This window comes from Pimephales promelas, chromosome 10, assembly GCF_988280905.1.
Source record: "Pimephales promelas chromosome 10, fPimPro1.hap1.1, whole genome shotgun sequence".
NCBI lineage: Eukaryota > Metazoa > Chordata > Actinopteri > Cypriniformes > Leuciscidae > Pimephales > Pimephales promelas.
In genome coordinates, this window is record NC_142778.1 from 31,371,914 (window position 1) to 31,390,909 (window position 18,996).

Genomic DNA, 18,996 nt, shown 5'->3' on the forward strand with positions numbered 1-18,996 from the left:
TCAGTTAATAGACTGAATACAGCCTTTTCAGTTTACTCTTCCATCATTATGTGTAAAAACGGTATTAGGTTCACCCTAAATATACATTGGATGACAGTGATGTATGATGCATTTTCGAATCATAAATGAATGCATATTTGAATCATGCATCATAATAAATAGAATATACATCCCACAGTGTCTCACTTTACTGTTATATCAGTATTACCTAATACTAACACTGGCCTACACAAGAAGCATATTTTCATAAGCATTGAGGGAGTTAGACCTGGCAGGAAACAGTGATACAAACATAAACCTTTCACAGTGCTAGAAGCTTCATTGTTTGTGGGTTTAGAAATGATGCGTCAGTGTATTCCTGAGAATGGAAGATGGTGAAAACTGTCATCCACGTTCTTCTCATAAGTAAACTTTAGTCCGTTTTTTTATATCTTCTGGGTGCACATTCAGTTTGAATACTTCCTGTAAAATCTTAGCTATAAAACAATTATGCTGCCTAATTGTGTTAGGGTTGTAGATCACTGAAATATCCAGCTGGCAAAAAAAAAAAAAAAAAATTACAACCTTCCAATTAAATCAGACGATCTAAATCTGGGATGAAAGGACTGTTGGCTGAAGCAGCAGGTGCTTTTGTCAGTGTGTGTGTGTGTGTGTGCTGTAGTCGGGGTTAAATGACCAAATGGCCTCACAATGAAAGCAAAACCGCATTAGCACAGTGACATTGTGACCTCCAGTAAGTAAATTAGTTTTCTAACCAGCTATGACAGGCGATGCTCAGATATTGCTCTTACTGTGTCCATATAAATATACAGCAAAATCCACCATATTTTTTTTAATGGATACGGTTAAAGAGGTCTCAGAGGCTTTATGCAAAACTGTTAGAATGTGGTCACATTAGCAAAAACGGTAGAATTTCGCTGGTCTATTTTCAATTGCGCGGTAGGCCTACCCGTAAATGTCGGTTACATGACGATCCCGGGCCGCCATGTAGGCTAATCACGATCCCGGGCCATACAACTGACGCTTTACCTTTAACGACGGTTAGGTTAGGTTTAGGGGTAGGTTTAGGTCTGGGGTAGGGTTAGGAATCCGATAACGTCATATAACCGACGTTTAAGGGTTCCCTAAAAAGGCGGATGTTGACGTATGGTCAAAAGACCATGTGTGTGCCGCTGTGCCGCTGGCCCACATGAAATTCTCATTGGACCAAATTACCGCTCTAGACAGCATGAAACAGAATAGTCTTTTGATAGACTTTTCTTCCCTATTTTGACATATATGAGAGTGGAATTATTTTCCATATAGGCTATGTCTCACAATAATTTGTGAGACAATAATTTTGGGCAGGACTTGGTTTTTGGATTGGATCGTTAGATCATTGTCGTTTTCTAGGCAATTGCTGTGATTGACAGGTTATTCCGCCATCACATCTGTAAACACATCAGTGAAGAAAAGAGATGTTTTTTTTTTTTGCAAGAAGGAGGGGAAGCTATTTTGATTGAACATTAAGAGGGCACATAAATTAAAAATAATAATATGATCTTCACAGATAGCCTACCGCAATATCCCATGCCTAAGATTTCATGGTGACTTTAAAACTCAAACACGAATAAGATAATTAGGCTGTTGAGAAATATTGTATATTATATTTGACAAAGTTCCAAAAAGTAAACCATAAAATGAAAGTCGTTGATGTTGTGCCGCGTGAGAGAGCGTTCAAACGGAGAGAACGTTTCTGATTGGCTGTGATTGTGATTGATTATGTCGCGTCGTGCAGCTGTATCGGGTTCATTGTGGACAGGCAAATACCTTAACCCTGTCGCGTCGCACCTGGTTAGGAGGACACGCTTGTAGTATTAGATGTTGTTATAATATAACCATAACCATTATAATACCAATGAGTCAATAGAAAGTCCTCACCGTAGAAAACCAAACGCGTGTCTTTGTCAAATAGAAACAAAGAGAGCAAGACAGAGAGCTGGATTCAAATTTCATATTCAATTTTAAATACACGCCTCTGCCTCTATAGCCTACCAAGAACGCAGTTGATCTGAATGCATAACATAATATGTGAGTTTATGCACCTTGCAGGCAAAGTTTCAAGGGAACTGCCACCAGCCAGATCTCCGAGTAGCGGTAGGAGTAGAAGAGAAGAAAGGACGTTCACGTTTGCCGTATTACTTTCGTAGGTGGAAGAATTTGATGGACGTGATAGCCGATTTAATGCAGACAACTGTTCGTTAACCTGCACGGACTATCAGAAATGGGTCCAGCTTTGTCGAGGACAGGAGACGGAGAGACGGAGGAACATTACATGTGTTGCCCTGCTTAAGAACCCAGTGTGGAAGAAGAACAGATTTCTATTGCGCCTTATAGTTCAACGCATTTGTAGAATCGCACGCCGGTCGAGTCATGTCTTTTGAATTCCGAATACTGATGTTTGGAATCGGGACAGCCCTGGTTATATTTGTTATTATATCTGATATATCGGAAGTGGAGGAAGAAATCGCGTAAGTAGCCTTAAATTTGATTAACCTACAATACAGTTAGCCTTAATATAACATTCTCTTTTTTCTGTCTTTCTACATTTTTTATAATGCACAGCTGTACTCTGTCTATGTTTACCCTATAATGTGATGTTTTTGTTTAGGACCCATGTCCACCGTGCTTTGATTCTCTCACGAGAGACTTTGTAGAAGCCCAAACAATGGACAGTCCATTTAGGACTTCGGGCTTGGCTTGGTCTATAAACGAGAAAATAGAAAATAACTGTGTATTTTATCTACCTAATTATTTTGCGTAGCCTATTTGTTTGGGAAAAATCAGGGTTTGTTTTTGTTTTTTGGAAAAGAATGGTTTAGTTGGTCATTAGGTAGTCTATGCCAGGTTTTCCCCTCCTCAAGGCTACTCGCTATATTGTCCTCATATTTGTGTGTATTTAAACAAACATTTGTATTTATTTTAATAATTTTGTATTTATTGAAATCACGTTTTTAATTTATTTTAATTCAAAAGAATTAATAAATATGTACTTTTTGTACTTGTACTTTTTCTATTATTTTTTTTTAACATATCCAAAGAACCCCTAGCTAGCACTGTCTTGTGTCCCCCGGAGGGTCCCTGGACCCCAGTTTGAAAACCCTAGTAATCTGACCAGCCACCGTATTCCAAAAACCAGCCATGACCACCCTACAAGAGCTGATTTGTTGCTAGTCTGAGATGATTTGCACATCGGGCCAACTTAATGACCACCTTGGACCTGCTAATGATTGGCTTGGACCAGTTAATAACCACTTTGGCCCAGCAAACAACCAGCTTAGACCAGCTGGAACGTTCCAAAACACAAACTATACATTTTAAACTGTATTTTCCAGCAGGATTGGCTTGGTCTTTCATCCAACAGTGTAATACTGTGTTTAAGTCAAAGGAGGGAGACAATGTGTTGTCCCGACGACTATTGTTTGCAAAGCCACAGTCTGCGCATGTGGGACTTTAATTTGAGGGAACACCTCACGTGTTTGATATCACATCGATTTGATAGAAGATTCTGCACATTCTGGAGGGAATGTTTGATATTTTAAAGCCTTTAAATGGTTAGTTCACCCAAAATAAGATGTTCAACCTCCCATTGTTGTTCCAAACTCATAAGATACGGGTGTCCAATCCTGCTCCTGGAAAACCACTGTCCTTCACACAACTGAAGTAGTTAATTAAGCTAGAAACTTTCAGGTGAGTTGGACCGTGGCCCTCCAGGACGGAGTTTGGACACAAGACGTTCGTTCATATTTGGAATGCAAATGAAGATATATTCTTGGCTGATCTCCAAAATGTGTCGTTCAGACTTTTGCTGAGTGTGAAAGCTTGTATGAGAGTCATAAGATAAATGCAGCTGACCCTGCTGCTCTGTGACGGATGGCTGTTGGTCTGTGGTTTTGTTCTACTCTTGAGTGTGTTCTGTTTGCACCCATTCATGCAAGTGAAAAGACGGTCTGATCTGTGGTTTGTGGCATCTAGAGGATTACTGTTTGATTTGTGCCTTTGAAGCTACAGTTTAGGTTTGGAGACAAAAATGAACAGTATGCCCTTCCTCCGCTGTGATTGAACCCTGTGGCAGAAATCCTCAGGCTTACATAATTGCAAATCTTGCTGTCTCGGGACATACACTTTAAAGCTCTTGAGTGAGAAGAATGTTTGTGCATTGATGGATTAATTACAAGAATAATTGCACGAGAAAACAAGAAGTGTGTGCTGCCAAGACATGCATTTAGTCATTCATTTTTAAATAGATACTTTGAGTTGCTATTTGGCGTTTTATGCAAAGCATTTGGCTCGTTTGCTCTGTATGATATTTTATTTCATGTTTCTGCCGCACTAATTACAGTTTATCCATTAAGCATGCAAAGGGTATATTTTCTCCCTCATATTTGCTAACCCACTATATCCCTGAGACAAATCCCAATTTGGAAATTTCACACCTCGTTTACTAGCTGTCAGATGGCATTAAATGACACGTATGATCTATTTTTTGCTTAAGTTATTGGTATTGATAATTTATGGAATTATATTCTGAATTGCAGTGTCATGCAAGGGATCTGAGGGCTATCTCTCAGAACAATTATAAGTGCTTTGATGCAACACCACCATTAAATCTGCATTTGAAGCTGCTCCCCAGAATTTTAAGAGATCGGTGCTCTGTCTGCTTAATAATGCACGTAGCCATGACTTTGGGGGAAAGATGGAGAACATTGCAGTGAATGGTAGACAAATCTGATTTGCTCAAAGATACAATGCAATCCTGCCCTAAATGTTTTCAATTGTCACCCAGTAGGTATGTGAATGGCTATTGTCCTTGCCGTTATGTTAATGTGATTTCTCCAAGAATGAGTTCACAATGACCAACATATTTGTTTACATGTATCTGACCACCTCAAACAGTTTCAAGAAATTCCTTTTGGTTGTAGTAAATCTTCCTTCTAAACATCCTCTGTGCCAGTAATGGCTGAAATAATTGTTGTAATGAGTTGATGAAATGATTAATAAATAATATGGGTTAAAGGAGTTGTTCACTTTTAAAAAAAACTTTTGCTGATAATTTACTCACCCCCATGTCATCCAAAATGTCCACGTCTTTCTTCAGTCGAAAAGAAATTAAAGTTTTTGATGAAAACATTCCAGGATTTTCTCCATATAATGGACTTCATTGGGAACCAAACGGTTCAAGGTCCAAATGAGAGTTTCAGTGCAGCTTCAAAGGGCTTTAAACGACACCAGACGATGAATCTTATCTAGGACCCTTCGTGTCATGACTCAAAAAAAGATTTGTTCATTTTGATGAACGAGTTTGAACAGGAAAGTCAGAACGCTCTCACAGAACAGAGCAAGGCAAGCATTTGTGCTTATAAAAGTTAAACTTTGTTATTTATTTTTTAAATGACGTCTCGTTTCGCTAGATAAGACCCTTATTCATCGTCTGGTGTCGTTTAAAGCCCTTTGAAGCTGCACTGAAACTCTCATTTGGACCTTGAACCATTTGGTTCCCATTGAAGTCCATTATATTGAGAAAATCCTGGAATGTTTTCATCGAAAACCTTAATTTCTTTTCGACTGAAGAAAGACAGACATGGACATCTTGGATGACATGGGGGTGAGTAAATTATCAGCAAAGGTTTTTTTTAAAGTGAACTACTCATTTAAAACATACTAGCCATGTCCTTGGATTTGCACCATGAAAATATTCTAAAGAGTTGATATAAGTGGAATGGCTCGCATAAAGGTGCTAAATAATAATGATCATCATCCCAATTGAATTTTGCGTATTTGTTCCAGTCTGATGTCTAATTGCCTCCATCTCAATTATCTACTCACTGATGTGATTTCAGAGCTTTATTAATGGTCATATTACTGGATAAAGAAGATGAATATTTTCTGCCTTCTGCTTTTAGGAACATTGAGGATTCACAGAGATTTCACTTAAAAAGCTTTGTCTTTCAGTCCGACAGGTTTGTAATCTGATTTGTTATATCGTTTATGATTTATGTTTCCAGAGAAAATGTCATTGTTGCTTCCAACCGAATATTTACGTCTGCTTTGTTTTAGCCCTCTAAAACTAATGCATGACATTTAAGACATTTCTGTTTCTTTAAATCTTACTTATGTCTACTATATTAAATTACTAAAACTATCAGTTCTCAAGATCTGTTTGTTTGTTCTGCATTACTGTTTCATCTTGGTTTTGAGAATTCATTTCATGGTTTACCAAAACACATCAGATGTTATATTTGTGGCCTTGTCTAAATTGCTAATTCTGATTTATGGTAAGTGCATGTAAACACACTGTTATGATCTTTCTTTTCTTCAGAAATTCAGTCCTGAGTGCTGTCCCTACTTCTCTAGTTACCTATAGAAAGAGCAAAGTCTCCTCTCCAATTCCACTGCCAGGAATAAAAAGCAAAACCCGCAATTCATCATCACCTGAATGGACTTTCAACAGAACCCTGTCTAACCTCATCAGGTAAGGCTCGATGTTTTTCAAATGCCCGGTATGGCGCTTCTGAAGAATGTATAAAGTGTTTCCATTAAAACTTCTATAGTCTTTTCCTCAGCACTCATAAAGCTTTATGATTTTTTTCACTTTCCCTCCAGGAAAAACATTTTGAGGTTCCTGGATGCTGAGAGGGACATCTCAATTCTTAAGAGCACCTTTAAACCGGGAGATGTAATTCACTATATATTTGACCGCCAGAGCACCACAAACATCTCTGAGAACCTCTACCAACTGTTGCCGACCGTGTCCCCCATGAAGAACCAGCATTACAAACAATGTGCCATCGTAGGGAACTCTGGGATATTACTGAATAGCAGCTGCGGCAGAGAGATTGATTCACATGACTTTGTCATTAGGTAAACATCTGTTTTCTGTCACATTCAACATCTGTTGACAACCTGTGATTTAACTTAGCTAGTTAGTAAGTGTTTTCATCCGGAATCAAACAACAAACCAACCTTAAACTAGCTGTAAAGAATAATTATGTCATAACTAGCATTAGCAATATAGAGCTTTTTTATAAAAGAAGTAATTACTCCATTTTGAGGCACACAACACACTGTGATCTTTCTTTATTATCTGTTGTACTGGTAAATCCGAGGGTGAGATATGCCTCATCATATTTTCTTGCCTTGGAGTACGTCAGAAATGGACCGAGGCAACCTTTTACTGTCGGAATTTCCAAATTCAGTGTAGACAGCAATACTGTTTATAATGGGTCTGGTGAAGATGTGTAGTTGTGATGTTTAAAGTAGATTCATCTAGAGCCCGACCGATAAAGGATTTTGAAGGCCGATACCGACAAATATTTGTTGGTTTTAAAATCCGATATTCCGATATATCGGCCGATATATATTTATTTATTTCAGAAACGCGCAACAAACATTAACAGATTTCCCTAACATTAGTTATTTGAAGCTATGTATGAGTTTTAACTAAAATAATATGATAATGCATTTTAAAAAGAAACTTGTTTCTTTTATTGTCACAACAGAACAGACTGATGATGAGCCATAATTTTGCAATGGATAACGTCATACTGCAAATTGTAAAACATATATTTTCAATAAAACAGGCCAGCGAGAGATGATGCGTCTCATTGCTATAACTGTCACGCCCTATTAAAGAAATACTTGAGTCACATTGTCAAAAGTTAAAAGGACAGTCAGTCAACTATACTGTAACAACGTAACGTAACTATTACTAGCTAATTCTGCTTCACTCTCGGCTTATTTAACAGCAGCAATACTGGACAGGATAGTCACAAATTTTGTCATGCTTATTTTAGTTAAGAGAACTGATGGGAATGTTCTTTTAATTGTTATTCAAGTAATGTATGTCTCGTGACCAATTCAACGAGTGTTGCCAACAGGGACGGTGTAGAGTGCCCTCTGGTGGACAAACTATACAACTCCAACACTCATGACATGGTTCAAGCGTGTTTCGTCCGTTTTATTTTATTTTTGAAAGATTTATCGGCCATTATAAGTGCCGATACCGATAGTTTGGAAAATGCCTAATATTGGCCGACAATATCGGCCTGCCGATATATCGGCCTGGCTCTAAGTAAATTTATCATTGCTTTACGTTTACCTGGCACTGGCAGTCCTTTCACAAACTTGAAATGAATCATTATTTTTTGCACGTCTCCCTGCAATAATCAATTCTGATTCTTCAATCGTGCCCTTTAGCGGTCTGTTATTCCACAACAACAACTGCTTCAAGCGGGTGTCTCAAGTAATCTTGAGGTAATAAAATGTCAAATTAATATTTTGCTCAATTATTTACTTGTTACAGGTAGCCACACAACATAATAAGCGGGATAATTTAGCAACGTGGTCTTCAATCACCTTGAAGAGGTTTCTTTTGCATAACAATGCTGCTGTGCTGACTGTACACTATCCCCCTCCACATTTGAGAACCAATGCTGTTTGGATTTAAAACAGCTTGTGGATCTGTATATAATTAAATGCACTTTTGAAATATCTTGATTCCAGGCTTGACTTACAATGTCTGAAGGCTTTCAGAACGGATGTGTGGTGCATACTGCAATTTGTGACCAGCTGAGCAAATATGACATTTCTACAAGTCATACTAAGCCATAGCCTTGGAAACGTAATTAGGCTGTCTTCTGAAAGTGACTAAAGTTCACTTGTCTGTAAAATGTTCTGCTTATGGCCAAAAGCTGCTTGCTTAAAATACCAGCAAGTGTGCTTCATGTGATGCCTACAGTAGTGTAATACTGTGACATTTTCAATCCTAAGTGAGTCTCATCAGCCCAGATGTGCTCGTATGACATTAATGTCATTCAGCCACAGTCCAGGCACATATAGAGCCTCGAAGATTAGGTAATGTAGGAACTTAAATCCTTCTTGTGTGGTTGGCATGGCTGTTCCACTGGGCAAGGACAAAGCTGTGTGGGAGTGTGACTGTGCAGCTAAGCCTCAGCAGTCGGCATGGTGCCAGTGCTGAAAGGTTTTTCCAGGTATTGTGGCAAGATGATAATGCCAGCACCCTGCTTGGTATTTGCTTTAAAGTCACCTCTGTGTGTTTTTGTTTTTTTTTTAAAGTTAAATGATAGGATGAGCTCTAAAAGGTGCTTGCTTGGTCTTTTGGAGGATTCTGCATGTATGACTAATGCAGAGTGTAATATAATGCTGTATTTTATAGTAAGATACTGTAAATTACTTGTTTTAAAATGAAGTAAGTCTGGAGTGAAGGTAATTTACTCTTGCTTAGATTTTTGCTCTTTATATGTCAATTTGTTAAGTGTCACTCTTGATACTGTGGCACATTGTTTTGCAGAGTTTGCTGCTTCACTTGTTGAGGTGATAATTCAAACTGTTTCTAGATTATTATTTCTACATTATAATCAGATGCATTATAAATAATTGCAAAAAGCTGTTTTTTGTTTTTTTACTTAATCACAAATTTTATTGTTTTTTTTTTTGTTCCTGGCAGAAAAATACTTGCTAACATCATTTCACTAATATCAACTGCACATGGGAAAAGTGTTTTTTGGCACTGGCACAAAATGACTCTCTATCATTTCACAAATCTCATCAGCACATGGGAAAGTGTGGAAAAAGTACTAATGAGGTGAAATCGCTGCATTGTTCTGATCAGCTGACTGCTTTCAGTCATTGTGTTCTTGTGGTTGCCTCCAAAGAAATACATGCAGTCGTCATCTCTGCATCAAAATGGCCTCACATGCAAGGGAATTGAATGTTGCACACAGCAAAAATAGCCATTTACCAGATCATCAAGAACTTCGAGGAGAGCTATGGTACCGTGTCACCACAAATGCAGGGCTGCTCAATGTCAGCTGCAGGTGTGTGTCATGCTTCTGCACACACAGAGAGGCCAAGACTTTTGGACAATGACCTGGTGTCAAGTCACTTTTTTTCCGTGAAAAACATCAAGGACAGACTGAAATTCTACTGTAGGTACATGGGTTAGAAAGCAGAAAATATAATGGTGCATCATGAAAATCAATGGTCCGGAGAAGACAAGGTGAATGCTACCACGAGACCTGTGTCGTGCATCCTGAGACCATCCACGTGTGGGTCTGCCCAATCACACTATCATGAATAAAGAATGGTATCAACTTCTAATGACCCAGGAGCCATTTGGTGATGATCCGTGCATTTTCCAGTATGATGGAGCACTGTGCCTCAGGGCAAGAGTGAAAATGAAGTGGTTCAGATAATTAACTAGAAATTTTCCTATAATTCCCAGATATGTGGGTGCACTGTGGATAATTATATATATATATATATATATATATATATATATATATATATATATATATATATATATATATATATATAATACATGCAATATATAATACATATATATACATGCTTGTATATATTTAAGAAATATTTTCATTATATACTGTATATAGATTTATATATAATTTATATTATAAATATAAATATTTTTTATATATAAATAATATTTTTTTTCGTAAATATACATGCATGTGTGTGTGTATATATACATATATATATATATATATACAGTGCACCCACATATATTATGTAAACACAAACTTTTATTTTGGATGCGATTAATCGTTTGACAGCCCTACTATAAACACTGAAGCAGCAAACACGATCTTTGTCACTGCCAAATTGCCAATAGATTCATACAGCCATGGGTGTTGATTCTTGTTATTTATTCTAATATGTTTGTAACATAACATGTTATACACTGTTTAAATATTGAACTTTTAGGGGTTGTAATGTGCAGGTCCATGCATGGTGACCAGCCTAACCTGAGATTGTGACTTAACCATATGTATACTGTATGTGTGTGTCCATTTCCAAGGTGCAACCTGGCTCCTGTGGAGGAGTATTCTGCTGATGTGGGCTTGCGCACCAGTCTGGTGACCATGAACCCTTCTGTGGTCCAGCGTGCCTTTCAGGACCTGAACAGTGAGGAGTGGGTGCAGCGCTTCGTCCACAGGCTGCAGAGCCTCAATGGGAGTGTGCTGTGGATCCCTGCCTTCATGGCTAAAGGAGGAGAGGAGCGAGTGCAGTGGGTCATCCGCCTCATTCTTCTGCACACCATGAACGTCCGCACCGCCTTCCCCTCCCTGCGCCTGCTCCATGCTGTCAGAGGGTACGTGCACTTGCATTTAAAGGGTTGGTTCATCCAGAAATTTAAATTCTGTCATTAATTTCTCACTCTAATGTCATTGAAAACCCATAAGATTGTGAAGATTTTTTTGATGAGATCTGAGAACTTTCTTTCCCTCGAAGGACAGCTGCACAACAACCAGTTTGATGCTTTAAAAAGTACATTAAGAGTTTTCAAAACTAATCTATATGCATAGATAGGTTGAGTCCAAATTTTCTGAAGAGACTCGATCACTTTATTGTAAACCGATTGAATTTAGCCTTTTATTCACAAATAAACATTGATAATTGTAACGTCAAGCAAACATGCTTGAACTTCCGTTTACCACAACTGATGTGTGAGTTGATGAATATTTATGTGAATAAAAGCCTAAATTAAATCTGTTCATCATATAAAGCGAACAAGACTCTTGAGAATATTTGGACTAAACCGCTCAATTCATATGGATTAGTTTTACACAATATTCAAAGCAGGAAGTTTAGATAGTATGTAGCAATTATCAGCCTATATCCATTTTGCCTGTTTTATCAAAAAGTACTTGAGAAAGTAGTAGCTACATAATTGATTGACTGCTTGGAAACCAATCAGCTGTTTGGTTTTAGACTAGGTTATTCAACCGAAATTGCAAACGGCTGTTTGATTGAAAATCTAAAACAGTCCATGGACAGGAGTCAGGTGGTAGGAGCTGTGTTTTTAGATCTAAAAAAGGCTTTCGAAACAGTCAATTATAGCCTACTACTATCCAAGATGACATCCTTTAACTTCTCTGTTGAGACAGTTAGCTGGTTTACATCTTATCTTCAGGACAGACAACAGTGTGTTAAAGCTGGTCAGGACAAGTCACCACTCTTATCCATTCAAAGGGGTATACCACAGGGCTCTATGCTGGGACCTTTGATGTTTAGTCTTTTTATGAATGATTTGCCACAAATATGTCCAGATATAAACTGCCAACTTTATGCGGATGATGCTGTTTTTATTCACCCGCTAAGTCAGCGGAGGTTTTGACCACTATGGCGGAGGTCAGTAAATGGTTCATTCAAAATCAGTTGGTACTAAATTCAACTAAAACTGTTGCAATGTATTTTTCTATTAAAAGACAAGATGTGGAACAAAATTTTTTACATTAGTGTCAAATAAATGAATAAATAAATCAACACTTTTTGAGAGGCCCAGTGGTAGTTGCGTGGGTGTCAATGGAGGAACAGAAATCTCTCAGATTTCATCAAAAAGATCTTCATTTGTGTTCTAAACATGAACTAAAGTCTTATGGGACTATTGAGAGAACTATCCCTTTAAGACTACTCCAATCCATGCTGGCTAAAGCAGGTGCATCAAGTCTCTCGCTATTTATAGTTCAGACATCAATACTTCACATCTTGCTCCACGACCACAGACTGTTTCTGTAAATGGATGAGGATGCACACTAAGTGCACACAGGCATCTATATATCTAACAGGCATCTATATATTACAGAAGGTCTTTTGTTAGTTCGCTCAACAAATTCTAGCCCCTCTGGGCTCAATTGTAGTCGGTTGTTTTTAAATAGCTCAACCTTTGCCTCCTCCATTGACCTCTGCATATTTCGAGACTGTCATTCAGCCCTCCCTGAGAGTAGTGTCTGAACCCACCATCGTGGCTACCACCGAGCCGAGGAGGTCTTCTTAGAGATCCATCTGTGGGCCAGATTAAAGGTCAAGTAAGAGACAGCTGTTAAGTGGGTGGTGTATTGAGGAAAACATGCCATAAACAATATGTTGTAGTTGTTCAAACGATTAAAAAAAGAAGTGTATTTGTAAAGGAATAGTTCTTCCAAAAACAAAAATTCCATCATTTACTCGCCCTCATGTCATTTTGAATTAGAATCTAGTTTATACGACCAAGTTTTCAGTGAAAGTTCTCAGGCTTTTTCAGCATGTTACTTTTTGATGGTGTCGATATTGTCCCCACCACTTTTTGAAACATCTCACGGCACGGATGTACCTAATACAAAGGAAACATCTTCTGTTGATTATAGCAGAGTGTTCATTTCATTCGTTTGGGGTAAATAAGAGCCGATCAGGTGCTGGAATTTTTTATTTTTTTTAAAATCATGTTTGTTGCCGCTGTTATCTGGAGTTATTGAATTGAAATTTAGTGTATGTTTACATGACAGTAATGTGTACAGTTTTACGTGTACAGATGACAATGTTGTGAAAATGATCATGCACATGACGTCACCATTTTCACACATTCGTGTTTTTGTAGCTCGCATGGAGATAACGGTATTGTTTTCAAAACTTGCGCAAGTTTGTTTCAAAAGTTTGTGTTTTTTCAGGCCCTCAAAATGCTGCTATGTAAATGAGTGGCCAAATCTCAAAGTTTTTCGTTTCTAGTCAAAAAATAGTGTTTTGTAAACTGCTCTTAAAGGGATACTCTTTTTTTAATATTAAACTGGTATTCCCTTAACTAAGACGAGTTGATGCATTCCTCTCTCGTCTCTGGCACGCGAGACACTTTGATAGCACTTAACTAGCCCAGTTCATTCAATATGGGCCAAGCAGAGAAGCGACCAAACACCTCCACGGGACGGGAGGTGCAAACGTAGCAAAAGGTCTCCCTTTTTTAAAGAGCCCCTATCATAGCATTTGAAATGTTCCTATTTTTGAGTTAACATGTTTAACGTGCATGCAAGGATAAAAAAACACTTTATTTGTCTTGTAATATGCATTTATTTTTAACTGATTTGCTCAACGACTCCCAAATGATTCATTCGACGATTCATTTTTCCAAACACCTCCTTTGAGTGACACGAATCTGTGGCGATTGGTCATATGAGCCAGTCAGTTGTTATTGGTAAACCGTAGGCAGAGACTATCGGCAACGGAACGCCCATAACCAGGATTATGGCTTGTCAAGTGTTGAAAATTGTATATAGAGTATGAACAAACGTGTCAGAAAAAAAGTGCACTTTCCACACGGTCCCTTACTCACGTCTCCGTCAAGAGCAAGCTTTCCCGGCAAATCTCACATTGCGGCGGCTTTTGAAGGGCAGTGCTTATTATATAGAGCGAAGTCGTTTTGGAGGTAATTGCCATTTTTCAATGAATGTCTGGGGAATATCAAAAACAAAACTAACTTTACCCCGCTTAGAAGCTGCGTGGAGTGTACACAGCACACACAACACAATATAACTATATTGTGCATGCTACAGAAAACATAACAGCAAACATTATTAATAATACTTACAGATTGTGATTCGACGAACCTGATCCATATACACTGGATACTGAGCCCTCCTTCAGGAACCAGCTTGCGAATCCACATTTGAATTCATTTAGGTTTTTGAATTTTGAATGATTCGTCATTACAATGATGAGAACACAAGGTTCGGGCGTTGCAAATATGAACTCTGACCACTGATTCTTCACATGCTCGTCCCTGGCCAATGGAAACAAGGGGCTGAACTGTCTTTGCAATGTCTTCTCGACATGATGCGATTCAGCTGAAGTATTTGAATGTGTTCTAGACGTCACTTCAAGTCTGCGCGCGCAGTTGTTGGGAGCGGCCAATGACCTCTCTACGTCACGACGTAACAGCTAATGACTCGTTTCAAAAACAATTCATTTCATAGACTCAGAGTCGACTCTCACATTTGAAAGACAGTAACTTTATATACGGTGCACTTTCAGATCTAAATCTTTGCAGGATGTTTTCATTCCCTTAGAGCTATATTCCACACTACATGAAGTCATTTTCAAAAATCCATGATAGGTGCTCTTTAAACGAAAACGCAGTAGTGTGGATGGGGCCTGAGAGGTATGCATCAACTCGTCTTAGTTAAGGGAATAACATTTAATATGAAAAAACGGTGGAGTATCCTTTCAAATCCAGATGAATGAAAACAAAGGCATTTGTACTCAGCCCTAAAGTACAAAGTCCGAAGGTAGCTTTAAAAAGGGGATCCCAAACCCCTTTGTTATTTGAAACTCCTTTTCTCCAGACTCCCCTTTTCTACAGCCGTCCTGAATGAATGGCACTTCACAGATGCACAGAGTGAGCCCTATTCAGGGTTATTCAGGGGTGAGTGGACTGGAGAGGGTTCAGTGCGTCTTAATGGACATTGTTCAATTGTCTGATCTCCTGCTTTTAAACGTGGAAGAGCTGCACCCTCAGGTTTGGATGTGGGTGGGGCATGAGTTTTTAAAAAAGGGGGATTTAGCTTAAATGCAGCTGAGGTGTTCCTGTTTTTTTTGCGGTACAAGTGACGTTTACACACACAATTTTCCATTTTTAGTTGAAAACAGTGTTGTTTTGGCTGCGACAACAGCGGTTTTGGGGCCTGAAAATGCAAACTTACGAAAACGATACTGTTATCGTCTCAGCGTAAACAACAAAAATGCGAATTTGTGAAAGCGGTGAAGTCATGCACATCATGCATATTAAATGTTCAGTCTGTTGGCGTGTAGTGCTTCTTTACAAAGTGGCACCAACCACCACTCGCCTGGCATCAGAATACAGCGTTTTTAGTCGTTTTCACGGATTCTTGTGAACGGGGATCGTTTTTACAACATTTGTATGTGGAAAAGGTTTTCTGTTTTTAGTACATCATTGTCATGTAAATGTACCCTCTTTTAAAACTACTGTAAAGTACTACTGTTCAAAAGTTTTAAATAATGATTATTCTCGCAGGACAAATTTAATTGATAGTGACAGGGAAGTCTCGAATAATATTAGCTCGAATAATATTTCAAATTTCGACAAAAATATTACACAACTGTTTTCAACATTGATAATAATAAATGTTTCTTGGACAGCTAAACAGCATATCAGAATGATTTCTGAAGGACCATGTGACACTGAAAACTGGAGTAATGCTAGAATTTCAACTTTGCCATCACAGGGATAAATTATATTCTAAAATATATTAAAATGTGTTTTTATTGAAATAATATTTCACACTATTACTGTATTAGCTGTATTTTTGATCAGTAGTGTCTGATTTTCTTGGTTTTCTGAAGATTTTAACAATGTAATTGATCTACGAGTATAACAGAGAATATTGTAAAAAAGAATAAACTTCATAAAGTTTATTATCCACTGACTTTCTTGCAGGTACTGGTTGACCAATCACGTCCAGATCAAAAGGCCCACCACCGGACTCCTGATGTACACCATGGCCACACGCTTTTGTGATGAGATCCACCTGTACGGCTTCTGGCCTTTCGCTCATGGCCCTGACGGCAAACCGGTCAAGTATCACTACTACGACACTCTAACTTACCACTACACATCTAGAGCCAGTCCGCACACAATGCCTTTGGAATTTCGAACCTTAAGTGCTCTTCACAGACAGGGGGCGCTGCGGCTGCACACGGGACCATGTGAACTGCCAACATGAGTTTTTACAGTCCCTGTCAAAATGGTTTTATACTCTGGACCTGCTTGGAGAAAGAAATGCTGTGAAAAAATCTGGATTACCTGAATACTCCAGGTAAATCTCTGACCAAATTTGAGAATGCAATATATGAACGGACTCGGAGCAAGGGTTTCTTGCGTGTTTAACCTTAAGAAGGTTTTTAATCCCCAAGTAAGGCTCTTTTATGTATGTTAAGGGTGTTTTATTTTTTCATATCCCATGTTTTTTTTTTTATTTACATAATTCATTTAGATTTCAGATTTAGTTGTATACCATATTTGGCCACAAGATGGGAGCATAGTTATAAAATGGGTCTACAGCCTTAGTCTTTTGGGACAATTTGTGTAAAAAAGGAAAGGAAATTCTAAATTAGGAATGTCATTTATTTGTTGCCTTTACAGTCTATGTGTCTGTTAAGCCCACAGACGGCGTGGCTGAATGTAGAAAGTTTTTGCAGTTTAGAGTTAGAATTAACATTTAAACCGTATAAAGGGGTTTTACCACTATGTTGCTACAGTACATACGTTCTTTTAGACAGTACTTTGGACAATAATTTAGTGCCTGAAGTAGGACAAAATGTTATGCTGATAAAGTTGCCTTAGAAAGACATAGCGAGTAGTGTTGTGACCTTCAGCGTTTGCATTAATGAGCTGTAATACTTGAGGAACATGTGCACTGCAAGCGCCTGAACATGTTTGCACAGTGAGGCAGCTATCAGAGCCTGTGGAGCCACACACTGAGATACTAGAGCCAAATCCAGCACACACCCAGCTGTTCACACACTCGTGTGTACTCAAGAACGTTCAGCCGTGAAGGGACGTTGAGTATGTAAACTTTTGAATTTGCTAAAGCCACATAGTATCTGTTTTAGGATCTCAAACAGTGTTTCTGTACAAAGGAGGGTTTTGAGAGGGTGTTTTGGATTTCTTTTGTATGTGACACATATTACATGTTTAAGTGAATGTATTTGTGATAACTTATAAGTAAAGAAAATACTGCTGTACTTATCTGGCCACTGTAATAATGACTGTGTGTGAGTACATTACCATTACCAAGTCACAAACAAACAAACAGTATTTATATCGTTTTTACCTTTTGTAACCACAGCCGCGGGCGCTTTGTGGCTAAAACGATAGGTAAAAACGATATAAATACAGTTCGTTTTCTCACACAAACCGCTCGTTTCGTGTCTTAGGCCATCAATGTGTACTTACATTTACGAGTCATTAAATCATGTTTAATTTGGACTTCTCTGTGCATGCTCTTTAAGGTGGTGACCATAGACCTCCATTATATGACTGATAGACATAAACGTAAACGGTTTGACCTAAAAATATCAAAATTGAAACTACTGCGGAAACAAAGACATGCCCTTTAGGTAAGCTGAAACATACCAAAAATTTATTTCAAAGTGAACTATCCCTTTAATAGAACATGGAAAACTTTTGTCCATCAAGTTGACAATTAATGTGGTGCAAAAACTTGTAGAAACGTACAAAAGAAAACAGGAAATGATGTCACAGGAAAAACTCCTGCAGCCCCTCATGATTATAAAGGTCAACAAGTCTCATAAAATTTCTAATTTGACCATTTTATGACAATGCAAGGTTAGTTACTTCCGGTTGTAAAATCTCATGTGATGCGAGATACTTTTAACTTTTTAATTAATGGTATCAAATGGCATTCGTTTAGACTTTTTAAATTAAATTAATACCTATTCCCCTGGTCTCACAGACAAGGATTGAGTCTAGTCCCAGACTAAAATACTTGTTTAAGCTGTTTTAACTGAAAGCAACTTGCACTAGCATATCTTAATATATATCAGTGCCATTGTTTCGTCTCAAGATGTAACATTTTTTAGGAATATATATGAAACGCACCTAAACTTAAGGCGTAATCCTGGCAAATTGTTCAAAAGTTGTTTCACAACTATATTAAACCAACATGAGAGAATTTTTAAAAGATTTTATTTTGGACACTTGTTTATTGACTCAAAAAAAAGAATTTTTCCAAAAACAAGCTGACAAATTGAATTAGGCTACATGTGCTTTGAGGCCTGATAAAGGCTGAGAGGACGGTTTCATAAAAGTAAACATTTTTTCATGAGGGAGTCAATTAAAATGAGTGAAATATTATATATCCCCCAACCCAGAGAGGGGCTTCTCGTGTCTTCTGAACCATGTGATCTGTCGTGTTTTTGACATGAAGCATTCACTGCACTACATGTTGCTCTTATTATGTCTCCATTTAAGTTAAAAATAGATAATTGTGTCACTGCGGACGTCAGCAGGTTATCCGGCATAATGAAGACATTTATCCGTAAAAGCACCCCTGTGTTTAAAAAAAAAGAGAGAGAGAAAGAGAAACGGTCTGTAACCAATATGACTAAACTTAATTACACTGCGACTGA

The 18,996-nt window shown here is 38.1% G+C and overlaps 1 protein-coding gene across 1 annotated transcript; it reads left to right on the forward strand.

Moving 5' to 3' along the window:
• The first annotated feature begins 1,782 nt into the window (after positions 1-1,782).
• st8sia2 (ST8 alpha-N-acetyl-neuraminide alpha-2,8-sialyltransferase 2) lies at positions 1,783-17,589 on the forward strand. The gene is made up of 6 exons (XM_039684102.2): positions 1,783-2,510; positions 5,943-5,999; positions 6,359-6,511; positions 6,643-6,900; positions 10,877-11,170; positions 16,283-17,589. Exons 1-6 carry the CDS (start codon positions 2,413-2,415, stop codon positions 16,566-16,568), a joined length of 1,146 nt encoding a protein of 381 aa, XP_039540036.1. The 5' UTR covers positions 1,783-2,412; the 3' UTR covers positions 16,569-17,589.
• The last annotated feature ends 1,407 nt before the right edge of the window (positions 17,590-18,996 follow it).